At 36.5% G+C, this 15,804-nt stretch overlaps 1 protein-coding gene across 12 annotated transcripts in view; it reads right to left on the bottom strand.

Annotated features, from left to right (window-relative positions):
• Positions 1-15,804, bottom strand: part of LIN7A (lin-7 homolog A, crumbs cell polarity complex component) — a 207,073-nt gene that overhangs the window by 27,969 nt on the left and 163,300 nt on the right. For 10 of the 12 annotated variants that reach the window (XM_072973342.1, XM_072973341.1, XM_072973337.1 and 7 more), the window contains 2 exons: positions 10,600-10,671; positions 8,154-8,363 (listed from right to left, as the gene is read on the bottom strand). In XM_072973342.1, coding sequence (XP_072829443.1) covers positions 8,154-8,363; positions 10,600-10,671 — 282 coding nt within the window. Of the gene's footprint in view, positions 1-4,492; positions 4,953-8,153; positions 8,364-10,599; positions 10,672-12,174; positions 12,194-15,804 lie in introns of those variants that run through there. The other 2 variants (XM_072973347.1, XM_072973339.1) reach the window with 2 other exon arrangements.

The following is a 15,804-nucleotide window of genomic DNA, read 5'->3' as shown; positions in this document are numbered from 1 at the left end:
GTGTCTTTGTAAGAGAGAAGTAGAGGGAGATGAGAGATTTGAGGGCACAATCAGGAGTGGCCGACAGACACCAGAAGCTGCAAGAAGCAAGAAGAGGATTCATTCCTAGAGCCTCTGTAGGGAGCACAGCCTTGCTGACACACTGGTTTGGGGTCATCCAAACTAATGTCTGACTTCTGGCCTCCAGCACTGTGAGAGAATAAATTTCTATTGTTTAAGGCATCAAGTAGGCAGGAATTTGTTACAGCAGTCACAAGAAACTAATACACACATGGAGTAAAAATCTCATGACTCTGACCAGCGTGGAACTGAAGTGAATCCCTGAGGGAACTTCCTTCATGCCGGGACAGGTGGTGGCAATGCCAGTTACATGTACATTTATATGTGGACAGGTATACCTCAGAGATACTGAAGATTTGGTCCCAGACCACCACAATGAAGCAAACATCACAATACAGTGAGTCACACATATTTTTTGGTTTCCTAGTGTATACAAAAGTTATGTCTACACTACACTGTAATCTATTAAGTGTGTAATAGAATTATGTCTAAAAAAGCAATGTGTATACCTTAATTAAAAAATACTTCATTGCTAAAAAATGCTAACCACCATCTGATAATGCAGGGCTGCCAAAAACCTTCAATTAAAAAAAACCCCTCAGTATCTACAAAGCACAATAAAGCAAAACACAATATAATGAGGTATGCCTGTTTATTTATTATCATCCTCATTAATTTCTTACTCTTTACCAGGAAGAAAGTTCCAGGAAGGTTACAACTCCTTCTCTTTTGCTCATCATCTTAGCCTAGCAGCTGTCACATAATAAGTGCTTTACACATAGCTGTTGAATGAATGAAAAACACTGCTAAAATAATAGCACAAAATGAGAAAAACACAAGCAACAAATGGTTAAAATAACCATGAAGAAGACTGCACCAGAAGATAACTGGGTAGTCAAATACCCATTACTAGCAATTACTAGAGATTTAGGTCAGCCTGATCCCATGTGTGGGAATACTTTCCAGCATCTAGGGACTTGTACTTTAACACTTGCTAATGTGAGTGTGCTCTGGCACTGACACATTTTCAGCAGATTTTATCAGTACAGCCTTAGCTCAAGGTGGTGCAGTAACGTCTGAGGGCTAATGTACCGGTGCCCATTACTGTAGACTGAAATCAGAGGGCGGGAATGCAGCAGTTCTAGCCTGTGAGCTATTGTTACTGTTCAATTGGGACAGCGCAGTATTCCCTTGTTCTTCTTTTTGACTGAGAAGACCTCAGATCATGAGCCGATTCAGAATGAAGAGGTCTAGAACATACCTGTTCGGTGTTGTAGAATACCCTGGATTATGGTGCCTTGTTTGCGCCTTGCCTAAGGTGACTGGGATAAAACAACATAATTGTGCTTCTCTTGGTGCCTCACAATGGTGAGTGGGATGTCACGTGATGTTGTTCAAAGAACAAAAAATTTTCGTCACTTAACTGAAGTTCCAGCTTGCACTCCTACTTAATTATAACCCAAACTGTCTCCCACTCAGCTGCCCAGAAAGGTAGAGAATCTGGTAAGGACTCATAGGTGGAGAGAGGATTTGAGAACAGCTTTCCTTGAGGCCTCTTAGCCTAGAAGTTAGTTGACGATGCTCATACCAGGCCTGCGGGGGACCCGCAGGCTGAAGCCCTGCCCTGCCTTCCCCGCCTTTCTGCCTGCACAGCTCCCCTCTGACGGCCGCGTGGACCCCGGAAGAGGCGGTGGCTAAGGGCTGTAACAGGCGGTGCGCACCACGCTCTGGCCCTGTGGTTTCTGGGCCTGACACGAGATGGAGGGATATGTTAGGTAGGAACGGCACCATCAAACAACACTCATCCCCTCAGTACCCTGAGCCATTTGAATTCAAGTCAATGCCTCCGTTTTCAAAATGTTACTGTCTTTAGGAACGGTTCTTAACTTTTTAAAGGTCAAAGACCTTTATAAAAAACTGAAGGAAACAACAGACCCTCTCCCAACCAAAAATGCACTTATGCAAACCCATAAATGCTAAGAAACATCGGTCTTTTCTACACCATATAGGAAAATACTGATATTTTAAGGGCTAAGATATCTGTATACCCTTAAATTAGAATGAGTAAGGCCAGACTGCCCCAGTTAGGCACCCCGGCTCTTTCATTCAGTAGCTGTATAACCTTAGGCAAGTTACTCCATCTCTTTCTTCCTCAGTTTCCTCATTTGTGAAATGAGAGTGATCATAAGAGCACCTACCACAAAATATCATTATGATGGTGCCTGGAGTTAAACAAATACATACGAAGCTTTGACTATGTGTAGGGACTGTTCTAAGACTGAAGAGAAGGCCATGGTCAAAAATTACTGCTGTCAATGGGGCATGCATTTCAATGTAAAGCTTAAATTTTCATAGACATCTGATAGTGTATTTCATTGTAATTTAAAAAATCTACTTATATTTTCTCTTTGTTCAGGTAACAAATAAGATGTAATACAGATTTCCCATCTGGGATGCTGTAGCTTCACAGAGTTCAAATCCAGAGAGTTCTAATTTTTGTTTCATCCTCATTCCACACCTGACAGCCTCTTTGCATAAATAATTTGGGCTGTGAGTACTCACCCTTAACTTGGCATGGGTATTTATAAAATGGGAAAAAAGCCAGATTCCAGGAAAACAATTTATTCTGTTCCATCCCTAACCTTTTACTCATTCATCTGTTATGCTTAAAAATCAATTAGCACTGTGCATACACTGTATCGACAGCTTTATTCAGGATTAACTACAGAGCTGGGTGAATTTAGCCGCAATTTTCCCACCAATGATGCTCTAAAACAATGCTTGGATTTCAGAAGCTAATGAAGGCCTCTTTTCACTGTGACATATTTTTAAAGTTCTTGTGCTTGGATTTTATCTTTCTGCCTTCTGCCTGCCTGTTCCTCTCCTGTCCTTCTTGTGCTTGGATTTTATCTTTCTGCCTTCTGCCTTCCTGTTCCTCTCCTGTCCTCCCCCCATCAGTACCAGAGAGCATATTTCAGATGAATTCTTTTGGATTTTCTCCCTTTTATAAAATTATTAGGAAATAATTATTGAGTCACAGGAAGTTGCAGGGAAAGAAATATACAGGAAGTCCTCTGCACACTTTACCCAGCTTCTCTCAATATTAGTATCTTATAAAACTATTGTGTAATATTAAAACCAGGGCACTGACATGGGCACAATCTATGGAGCTTATTTGGATTTCCCTGGGATTGACTTTTTAAAGAACCAATTATTATATTTAGCAAGCACCAGTTAGGATCACAATAAAGGTTGAAACTCAGTTCATGTGTGTGTATTTGGGTGTAGGTCTGTGTGTACATTTGTATTAGAAACATCATAGGTGGACTGCTAACCCTCTTCAGCCTTCTTCAGTAACCACACTTTCCTATCAAAGGTGCGGAAGATCAAATTGTCACAGGATAATTCTCAACAGATATTTTGCCTCATTTTAATCTTCATCAGTCTTTCAAATTAGCTACTGCTCCCTATATTCATTTATCTGTGTGTGAGTGTGTGAAAGAGAGAGAGAGAGAGAGAGAGAGAGAAAGAGGAGAGAGAGAACAAACTGTGGCCCTATCCATTTCATGAGACTTTTCTGAGGAACAAATGGGAGAATCTCATGTAAATATTTTTATAAACTATAAAATAGTAAATAAATAAAAGTATTATGTTGTAGATATCTAATCCTTCTGTTCAAGAAAAAATGTCTCATCAGTAGAGTACAGAGAGTAGGCAGAGCCTACTTTTCTGTATGAGTGTATGAGTGTGTGTGTGTGGGGGGGGGTATTTAAGAGTCTCAGAAAAATCCCATCTGAAAACACAGAGTCACAGAGTTAGAACGGACTGTGGGGCAAACAGGTCTCTGATTAAAACTGCAAGTGATGGGCACATACTGACTTATGATTCAGTCTTTCCCTACATATTTAAAGGCTCTTTCTTACCATAAACTGTAATCTGCTTCCTCTGTGGCCTTAACCCACTGGTCTTGGTTCTGGCATCTGGTACCTCACAATGGAGGACAACTAAAGGCAGCCATCATTCCCCTGAGTCATTCTCTGTCCTAAACAAGGCAAGTCCTTCTTCCTATACAAGGCTGCTTGTTTCTGGACAAGCTTATTGTTCTTTGTCAGGATGGAGCCAGGATCATATCAGAGTACAGTGGGGTGTGAGCTGAACGTCACACTCAAGAGCTGGACCAGTCTCTTCCTCCTTTGGTGTCTGTACACGATATTTGGATATTTGTATTAATGGCTCCTACAACCACATTAACATTTTTTGTGTGTTTTTCTTTCTTTTCCCCAACCTGCTTCATACTCCTCTTGAAATCCTCCAGGTTTTTTCCTTTCAGATTTTGATATTTAGCCATTCCTTCCTGATTTTGCACCTTGGTAGCTACTTTTCTGGGTGAATTAGCAGGACTTCATGTAGATTCTTATTAAATTAGGCTATTGTACCATTCTATGGAGTTTTTTTTTTTAATATCCAGACTCTATCACTAAATGTATTTACTATCCCTGCTGGCTCCACATTGGCTGCAACCTTTATAAACAGTGTTTAGTTCTGTCTCAAAATTGCTGATAAAACACTTACAGATACAGATAAACAGATAAAAGGTGAAAAGGAGATCATTAGAAAGCTATAAATTCTAACTGTTACATTTTGACCTTGTGTTAATGTTAAATTTTAATTGAGCATTCAGCTCTTAAGTTTTTACTGACGGTTGACTTTAGAAGTAGCCATGTGCAAAATGCCTCTGCATTTTCTATAAAATTGTATGAGGTGATTCAATGTCTCATTTGTAAAAATCCCACGGGAAATTTCTCCTGGAGCTCAGGGATAGAGAAAAAAACACTCTCTCCCAATGACAGCTGAGCTGGTATGGGTTTCCTTCTGTTTGGGTCTCTAAGATGCTAATGGAAAAAAAAAAATCACTTGCTCAACTGCTGTATCTCTTCTTGATTTCTAGTTATTGATTTTCTCCCTTTACATCCCACTTTATTGCCTAATATACCATGTTAACAATTCTGTATTACTATATTTTACTTTTTACCAGGCATCATGACATATCCTTCCTAAAAACAGGCAGGGAATAAAAACAAACATATATAATTAAGACATCCTTTCAGGTGACTTTTCAGATGTTTAAAGGTCCATGCAATAATTTTTTTATTTTTTAAGTAGAAGAGTAATAAATCTTCCCCAGAGTACTTATACTGAAGTAGTTAAGGTTTGTTTCAGCCCTCCAAATCACTTCCTTCCAAAATGTGCTTTAGAATGGCATGTTCTGAAAGTCTTCCATATTAATTTCCCCAAATGTTACTTTAAAGTGTAAATTTGATCATTTGCTAACATTTTTTTTTTCTTTTTTGGCCCTTCCATTACAGTGTAATTTTTTTTTTCCATTAAGTGCTGTGCCATCTCCCTGGAGTTAGTCATACTGAAAAGAGTCTTGGATTTGGCAGTAGAACCCCAGCATTCTTACCTTGGATTAACTACTTTCTGTGACTACTGGAAACCCACTGGGTCATGAAAGTTTCTCATTTACAGAAGGAAAGCTACCTTTTGATGAATATTTCATAACTATTAGGCACTGTTAAAATGTATACGACTTAAATACTTTAAAATAGGTAATTTATAATGGATAGTTTGACTGTACAGGTGTTAATATTTTAAACTTCAGGAGGTTTAACCAGTCTAGGTGGTCCAGCAAAAATTGTATCAGAAAGGCAACACTCTAGAGGTTGGTCACTACAAAAGCATTTGTTATACCCATTTCAATGAACAACACTTTGTTTACTAGCAACAATATGTCAGAAATGGATTCTCACTGGCAAAATTAGCGAGTCATTAAATAGCATAACAGATGGAACTTAACTGACAAAATTAAAGGTTTTAAATACATGTGGAAACTAAAGATTTTGGAGACATTCCCCACCTTTGCATGAACAGGTTATAAAAATCTTAAGGAGACCCCATAGCCTGCACGAAAGGATTAGTGGCCTAAGTTTGATCACTAAACCTTATTTCCAACTGTCAGTTTAGTAGAATTTCTGGTTTTCTAATGCTGAATATAAAGATAACAAAGTCCTGGCTCTGGAATGCTGTTTTATTTGCCTCAAGTAAACCTTTTTTTCAAGGTACTGACTGTCAACAGCTGAATGGACAGAGAACCAGGATGTCATCAAACTTCTGAAAGAGGTTTATGAGTCTGTTAATACCTCTATGCTAATAATGTTTGCTAAAATATGCCTATATGTGTAGCAGAATTTGCTTTAAGACTTACTTTTAACATAACTAGCATTAGAAATATCACAGGAGGACTGCTAACCCTCTTCAACTTTCTTCAGTAAACATACTTACCTATCAAAGGTATGTAAGATCAAATTATCACAGGACAATTGTCAACAAATATTTTGCCTCATTTTAATCTTCATCAGAACACTTCAAATTAGCTACTACTCCGTGTACTCAGATTAGGAAATTCAGGTTTAGAGGATATTAAATCCATAATCATAATGATATTGAGGGCCTAATATGTCTGTTCAATACCCTCTGCAGCTTCCCAGGTAAAGTGACATGGTCATTGCAAGGCATGGATGAGTGATTATGAAATGCCAACAGCTATGATCCTTGCAAATGATGGGGTTGATAAACATAGGCTCTTGAGCCCCCTGACAGATAGCTTAAAGTCAACTACATATTAAATTGATTTCATACATATTTATCATTGCTTTATATGACAATTACTATTACTATATTTTTAGGTTTTTTTTCTCTTTTCATGTTTTAAAATCTATACTCTCATTTGATCTACCCAATATATTCAGAGACACTATAAATTCATACACTGAGGCACAGATTACTTTGTGACATAATTGCATGACCTGCTCCAGAGCCCTCTCCTATAAAATCTGACTACAAAATTATCAGTTGAAATATGCTTTGAAATAGTCATAGTTGTTTAAAGCTCATCTCAAAGCATTGTTGCACAGAAAAAAATCAATGAAATGGTAGTTTTAGCATGGTAATGCTGAAGGTATATAAAATATTCATGGATTGATAATTTTGATGTACGTCAGAGATCAGCAAAGTTGAATGAATAATTCTGGGTTCTATAAAATCACCAGTCAGGCAAAAGATAAGAAAGAAAGAAACAAAATGCAAGATACAAATACAGAAGGATTTACTCCATAGTTACCAACAAAAAATCATATTTCAAATGCATTTATTTTGGCTATTGCATTCATAGTAGAAATTAATATGGCCATAAAAAAGCCCAAATCTAGCTTAGTTTTTTAAATCTTAAGCTAAGAAAAAAGATGCTAGAGGAAAATTAAAGTAAGCTCAATATGTACCTATTTATACTTCTGAAATTTATGCTTTTAGATTATTTATTTTTGATGTACGTAGAAATTATGGGCAAAACTTACTCATTTCATACGAAGCCATTTCATTAGCAACTCACTGTATGTGGAGGTAATGGCATGCAAAGAATATGAAGTTATGAAGAAATGTATGTTAAAATGTTATTTTAACTTCATGTGAAAACTGAAATTTATATGATGAATAGATAATATAGCCAAACTTTTTTCTGGAGAGAGGCTAATATATTTTTATTATACTATAGCTCTATATCTGGCTTAAAGAATTATCTGAGCATTAGCCTTTTCCCTGTGTGTTATTATTATAACACATATTAAAATTATCCTTCCTCTCTAATGAAAATAAAAAATACATACAGTGAGGAGTTTTAGTTTTTTTTTAATGTACATATTTGCTTATAGTCAGTTTGAATAAAAGTGACTTAAAATTACATTCTTCTAAACATTAATTCAATTAGAGTATTACATGGGGGACATTCTACTAGTTGGGATAATATTTTGGGATGATCTTCCCACTAGGTCACACTTATCCCTGAACAGGACAAGTGAGAGATCAAAAGTGTAAGTTACTGCTTTTGTAGGCTTAATATCCATCAACGCTTAGGAAGCCGTTTGGACACAAAATTAAGATTTGTTTTAGGATTTCAACACTGACTTTGGTGAGGGCAGCGGGGGAAAAAAAAAGAATGTGCTTAGAGAGAAAAACCTCTGGTTATGTTATGAACATACCACTCCGTTCACTGACAGCAGCTGGTCTCCTCTCTTGAGGCCTCCGTGTCTTTCAGCCACCCCTCCAGGAATGATGCGAGAGATATAAATGGGGGAATTTTGCTCCTTTCCTCCCATCACGTTAAAACCAAGGCCTTCATCCGTCTTTGGCAGTTCGACTACCCGGGGGTGGGAGTGGCCTTCACTAGCTGCAAAAGCTGCAACTGTGGCCTGAAAGAAAAGATGGTCATTTGGTAATAAAATGAGGGAAACGAGGCTAATCATACGACTTGCAGTGGGAAGATCAGGCCACTTCTCCTATTTTATAGCACTCTCCTGTGAAAGAAAAAACTCGAAAGGGGCGTGGGGGGCCTTTCCTCACTTAGATGTCCTCCATGGTTCCTTTCTTTGGTAAAGCGCAGCCCAACTATTTCTACCTTTCCAGGATAAAAATCCATCAGGATAAAAATTTCCCTTCCTCATAAGGATCTTTCCATATACATATATTACATATATTACCTAACATACAGTACAGATGCCATTATCACTGTGTATATATATTTTAAATGTTGACCAGGAGCACACGAAGTGCTGAGATTGTGGCTCCCACTTCTCTGTATGACACACAGTCTATCCCAACGCCTGCACATTAATGTTCATACCTATTTATGCAATCCACTGAGGAGCACTTCTACGCATACATACTCACGTATACATCTATAATTTTGCTAGTGCCAAACCACTGGCTTAGCAAATTTAGTACTTTTTTTTAATGGAAAATGCCTAAAAGAAAAAAGCTAAAATAATGATTCAAACAGATTATAATTATTTCACATCAATATTCCATATTATTATGAGGTCCTCTTATCTGTCACAGATTTTTTCTTCTACATTTTTACACTAAGATTTCAATGACTACAGCAATGTAGACAAAATGAGCAGTCTGTAGTTTTATACCTAGATGTACAAAATATCATTTAATATGGACACATTACTGTAAAACTCCTATCTATTAATATTTTAAAAATAAGTTGAAGGAAACAACTTACCATTAGTGTTCACCCCCTCACTCCCCACGGAAATAAGAGCATTTAGATAGTTTCTATCAAGAAAAGATTCTCTGCCTGCTTCTTATTTTTCACCTCCAGCAACCTGCCTTCACCACAGCCGATTAGATGCCTACTATAAAGCGATTTACTCAACACTGAAAATATTGATTCCCAACGACTGTACACACACAGCATTATCACATCAATTTAGCATTATGCTACCGTCTGCATTTAGTGAAAGGTAGTGAATGATATGGAAATAATGGCTTGTCTTTAGCTACATGCATTTGCTCATGCACCTTGTTGTCATGCATAGATTCTAATGGCTGACATGGATGCAATGCAGACAGCCCAGAAACAACCAGAAAATATTGTGCTATTGCAACATTATGCTGCTATCCTGCTGTTCTACATGAATAAGAAATGAGAATGGTAAAACACTACGTAATTCACTTTCTCCTTAATTAAACCATGTAGGGATCATTTTTCGGTGTGTGTTCCACTTCAGTACAAGCAAAGCATGATGTAATGATAATAATACCCTTTTTGGCCTGGGTTAAAAAAAAAAAAAGACAAAAACCCCAAAAAACTCACAAATCTACAATGTTCAGTTACAGAATGAAAACTAAAAAAAATCAGGAGAGAAACCAAACACAAAGGGATGTAACACGAAAGAATTAAATGGAAAACTCTGATTATTTTCACCAGTTCTTATTTCTTATACATCATTAGAAAGAGAAAAGCTTTTAAAAAGCATACATATGTCTATAATAACATTTCTGTATTTGTAAAATAAGATTTGCATCAGTGATTTCAGTTTAATGCAATTATTTCCTAATGGCCTATTTTCCAGATAATTTCATGATCCTATTGCTGTTAACAGTTTCATTCGTAGCGTCTCTGCAATCTCTGGATTTGAGTTTTTCAAGAGCACATGTGGTCACTACCACAACAGGTCACAGGCTTTCCTTTTAGTTAACACCATATTCTTTTAAAAAGCTAACAACAAAAATCCTGCATCAGTGGGTGTCAGCTGAGTTCTCCTCATATCTAATCTTTAGACTTGTGCAAATAAACTTTTCTGCATTGAACAGGGAACAGGGTCTTCTGGATCAGATGAATGTGTCAGAAAACCAAGAAACATTGCATACAGTGAAGCAGTAGATTTGCTTGTGCCAAATGAACATTTAGTGAGTTTAATGACATCATTCTCCTTTCTTAAGCTACAGAAGCAGCAGAAACGTTCAGTTTTCCATTAGGATTTTTACCTGGGAAGTAGTACTGGTTCTAGACTCTGGGCTGCCACTGATGTCTAAATTCTCTTAGTGTACACACGAGAACACCTGAAACACACACGCGCACAGTCAATTACTAGGTCGCTGGGCTTGAGTACATTTTTAAAGTTACTCAAGTCTTACCTTTGCTGTGGCCCTGGCACGGAATTCGGGACAGCCATTAACAGTTATCGTTTCATGCATATATTGATACACCTAAAATGTTCACATAAAAGAAAAGAATGTGTAAGAACATTAAGAATATCGGTTTTTTCATTGCAGAACAGGACAATAAATTTTCACTGCAAGACAGACGTTCCCTATCACAAAGTGAAATAGGTCTCAATTATCCTGATGATTTGGAACAAAAATCCTGCCTAATTTTTTGTGGTGAGGAGAGAAAGGAGGGTGGGACGGAGAAGAGATAGCGATCACTTTTATTACCTATAAAAGTCTCTAATTTGGTTATCTGTTTATCAAGTAGTAAAACTATTTTGCATTTAGTTTTATAAAAACCACTGTTGGTTAAAAAAAATACCATTATTTATAGTTCTCTCTCTTAAATATGAATAAAATGATGTATATAGCTATTTCCTGAATCTAGGTAACACTTTAAAAAGTTTACTAAATTAATACTCCACAAAGCTGGGATAACAATATCTCTTCCTTGCATGTTGGAAAGTATGTATATTGGAATGTGGTATTGATACACATTCATGATTAGTATCTATAGAGATGTAGGAGCAAAAAGACAAAGTAAGAGATTCTTAGAATTAGTAACATAGAACAACATATCAACTATGGGTTCATGTTAACATTTAGATAAAATAGAAAGAAGGGGGTAAAATCTGGACCCACAATGATGTTACAGGAAGCACACAGGTTTCACGGACTAATGGACCTACATTTGAGCCTTATAATATAATACAGCTGGAAAACTATGAGGTCTCGGTTGAATAACTTCACCACTTTGACTCTTTTTTTTTCACCCATCTGAAAAATGGGTAAAGAGTATTTATTTACTATGTTTTTTTTTAATTTGAAATACTTTCAAAACACATCCCCAAACAGGCACTCCATAGACAGCAAATATTATTATTAATTATGATTTTAGACACAACTATAGAAATTGTTGAAACATAATAGAAAAACATTTTTCCTCTAAACTACCAGGGACGGAATTACAATCAGTGGTAAAATAATTTTAAATAAACTGAAGTACAGAGAATGACTCTTAAAGGACAGTTTAAAGAAGATATTTTGAAAAAATAACAAGATTAAATACGCTGTATTATACGCTCAGTTTTCAAATTTAAATAATCAAGTTGTAAACATCTACTGCATAAGGCACAGAGGTAAAAAGTCCATTTGGTATTATGCTGGAGTATTTTTCAGAAGTGGCACATTAGCTATTTCAGTAAAAGATGAAATAGGAAAGTTTCAGTTGAAGACTTTTTTTCCTTTCTATCAAATCTTATTTTACATGCTTAAGTCAAAAGTTATTAAAGTGAATTCAAAATTTTATTAATTCATCCATTCAATAACCATTCACTGAGTGGCTGGGACCAATTTCCCAACATTTTTTAATTGGGTAATTTCTCAAATACATTTGGGTTGAATCTCCACTAATGCTGATCCATCTTTCCCAGGTGACATATTTAGAAGGGAAGGGACAAAGCGGTCTTGGCTAGAAGGGTAGGAGGACTACTCAGAACCTACCTCTTATTCTTACACCTCCACTAAATAACTGGGGTGTTCAATTTCCATAGGAAATCTGAATGGGGAAGAGAACATGTCTCCAGGATAGCATTCTGTGGAACTGGGATCTGTTAATACAAATTCTTCAGGTTACCAAAATAACTGCTAAAGATGTTCCCATGTTATTTCCTTGAAAGCACATCACTTTGTTTTGTAGAGATAGCCCTTCCACAAATAAACGCTACTTATTTACCTTACAGTCCATTTATTTAAGAGAAAGATTTTCTGTAGCCTATTTCTCTTGTTAATAAACTCTCTGAACTCTGACCCCTTTGCTCCATCCTAGCTCACTATCTGTTGCTCGAAGCACTGCCATTAGTGTCTTATTTGGGTCTCTCCACCACGAAACACTATAGACGTTTGTTATCATTAAGTACCTACCTGACCATGGTGCTACTGTGCTTGTGGCTTTCTGCTCCCCTAACAGTGAAGATTGCAAAGTCAAATACTTAGAAAAGTCAAGCTACTGAAAATAATGGAGAACCCACCCTTCTCTTTAGTCATATTTTCCTACTTCCTTTCCTCCTCCCTGGCCATTCCCCAAACATATCACGCCCTCTGAGTTGCCCAGGCCTTCACACATGCTTTATGTTCTGTTTGGAATGCCCTATCCCCGGGAAGACTCCTATTTATCCAAATTTAACCCAAACATTAAAGGCTTGATTCAAATATCATTGTCTCCGTTAAACATTCTCTGCCTATCCCAAGCAGAGTAAATCTCTCCCTCCTCAGTTCCTGGCCAACTGAGTTTGTCTGAGGTCACTGTGGTCATCTTTTCCAGGGGACGTGACATTTTGTTTGCAACCAAGGATGTTTATAAGAACAATCATTTAGCAAATAATTGGGGGGTTGTCATCAACTGATTAAAACAAAAGCTATTTTTATTAACCAAAGAGGTGAAAGACCTGTACACTGAAAAAATAATAAGACACTGATGAAACAAATTGGAGAAGACATAATTAAATGAGAAGATATTCCATGCTCATGGATTGGAGAAATTAATATTGTTAAAATGACCATACCACCTAGAACAATCTACAGATTCAATGCAATCCTTATCAAAATTCCAATGGCATTTTCACAGAAATAGAACATAATCTTAAAAATTTATATGGAACCACAAAAGACCCTGAATAGACAAAACAAACCTGAAAAAGGAGAACAAAGTTGGAGGCATCACACTCCTTGTTTTCAAACTATATTACAAAGCTATAGTAATCAAAACCATATGGCACTGGCATAAAAACAGACACATAAGTCAATGGGCCAGAATAGAGAGCCCAAAGTAAATCCATACATATATGATAAATTAATTTATGACAAAGGAGGCAAGAATACACAATGGGGAAAGGAAAATCTCTTCAATATGGTGTTGAGAAAACTGGCAGCCACATGCAAAAGAATAAAACTAAACTATTACTTTAGACCAGACATAGAAATTAATTCAAAATGGATTAAACACTTGAATGTTTGCCCTGAAACCATAAAACTCCTCGAAGAAAACACAGGTGGTAAGTGTCTTGATATCTTATCTTGATATCTAAAAGTAAAGGCAACAAAAAATAAACAAATGGGATGCCATCAAACTAAAAGCTTCTGCACAGCAAAGGAAATCATCAATAATACGAAAATGCAACCTACTGACTGGGAGAAAATATTGCAAATCACATATCTGATAAAAGGTTAATATCCAAAATATATGAAGAACTCATACAACTCAACAGCAAAACTAAAAACAAAACAATCCAATTAAAAAATTGGCAGAGGATCTGAATAGACATTTTTCCAAAGAAAACATATAGATGGCCAAAAGGCACATGGAAAGATGATCAACATCACTAATCATCAGGGAAATGCAAATCACAATTACAATGACATATCACCTCACACCTGTTAGGGTGGCTATTACCAAAAAGACACTAACAAGTGTTAGAGAGGATGTGGAAAAAAGGGAACCCTCATGCACTGCTGGTGGGACTGTAAATTAGTGCAGTCACTATGGAAAACAACACGAAGTTTCCTCAAATAATTAAAAATAGAATTACCATATGATGCAGTAATTCCATTTCTGGGTATTTATCCAAAGGAAATGAAAACACTAATTCAAAAGATACACTCATGCCCATGTTCACTGCAGCATTATATACAATAGTCAAGATATGGAAACAACTTAAGTGGACATCAGTGAATGAATAGATAAAGCTGTGGTATATATACATATAACGGAATACTAGTCAGCCAAAAAAGACTAAAATCTTGCCATGTGCAACAACACAGATGGATCTTGAAGGCATTATGCTCAGTAACATAAGTCAGACAGAAAGATAAATATCACATGATCTCATTTTTATGTGAAATTTGAAAAACAAAACAAAACAAAACAAACAAAATCAAGTTCATAGATACGTAACACAGATTATGGCTGCCAGAGAGGGGAGCTGGGGGTGAGCAAAAAGGTACAAACTTCAGTTATAAAATAAGTCATATGATATAATGGATGGCATGGTGATGGTAGTGAATAATACTATATTGTATATTTGAAAGTTGCTAAGAAAGTAGATTACAAAAGTCCTCATCATAAAGAAAAAAAAAATTGTAACTGTTCATGGTGATGGATGTTAACTGGACTTACTGTGGTGATTATTTCACAATGTATACAAATATTGAATCATTATGTTGTACATTTGAAACTAACATGTCAATTATACTTCAATAAAAAGTAAATATAAAGAGGAAAACTGAAGCACAAAAACAAAACCTAATTCTGCAACTGCATGAGATAAAGTAAATACAAATTAAGAATAATTATCCTTAATATCACAATTTGAATTGTAAATTTTAAAAATGGGCTATGCAAGAAGTATTACTGTATATACACAATTACACAGGCTCTGGAGACGACTTGGAAAGACACCCTAGGTGACTTATTAATTGTATGATCTTGGTTAGTTACTTCATTTCTCTTGAGCCCAATCTTCACATTTGAAAAATGTGATTAAAGCAGTATCTCACTTCTAGGTCTTTTATGAAGATTCACTGAGATTAAGAACAGTTTGTAGCATGTACTAAGTGTATAAAAATTACCTTCTCCTCCTCCTACTATTATTATTTACTATTTCCTGAAGTATTTGACCCTGGAATCTTTGGGGAAGACTCTCCCAGGGCTAGCAGTCTGTGAACACTTTTAGAAAGAACTGATCAAGGACTGTAGTTCTCAACCAGGGGTGATTTTGTACCCCTGATCCAAGACATTTGGCAATGTCTCGAGACTTTCTGGGTTGTCACAAGTCAGAAGAGGGATGGTGCTACTGGCATGTAGAGGCCTGGGATACTGCTAAACATCCTACAATGCTCAGGGTAGCCCTCCACAATAATGAATTATCTGCCAAACTGTCAATGGTATTGAGATTGTGGAACCCTGAACTCACAGATCAAGCCAAATGTTTACTTCTCGTGTGTAATAATTAGTGAACTGTAAAACAACACCTGTACAGAACTGAGTTGACAGGTCTTGTAAACACTCAATGAATAATTTTTGGTGTCAGTTATCATGATTCTGGTGTGTATTTAATGAGGACTTACTATAGGCCA

Source organism: Vicugna pacos, chromosome 12 (assembly GCF_048564905.1).
Source record: "Vicugna pacos chromosome 12, VicPac4, whole genome shotgun sequence".
Lineage (NCBI taxonomy): Eukaryota > Metazoa > Chordata > Mammalia > Artiodactyla > Camelidae > Vicugna > Vicugna pacos.
Note: the sequence above shows the minus strand (reverse complement) of the source record. Positions and strands in the feature narration are given on the sequence as shown.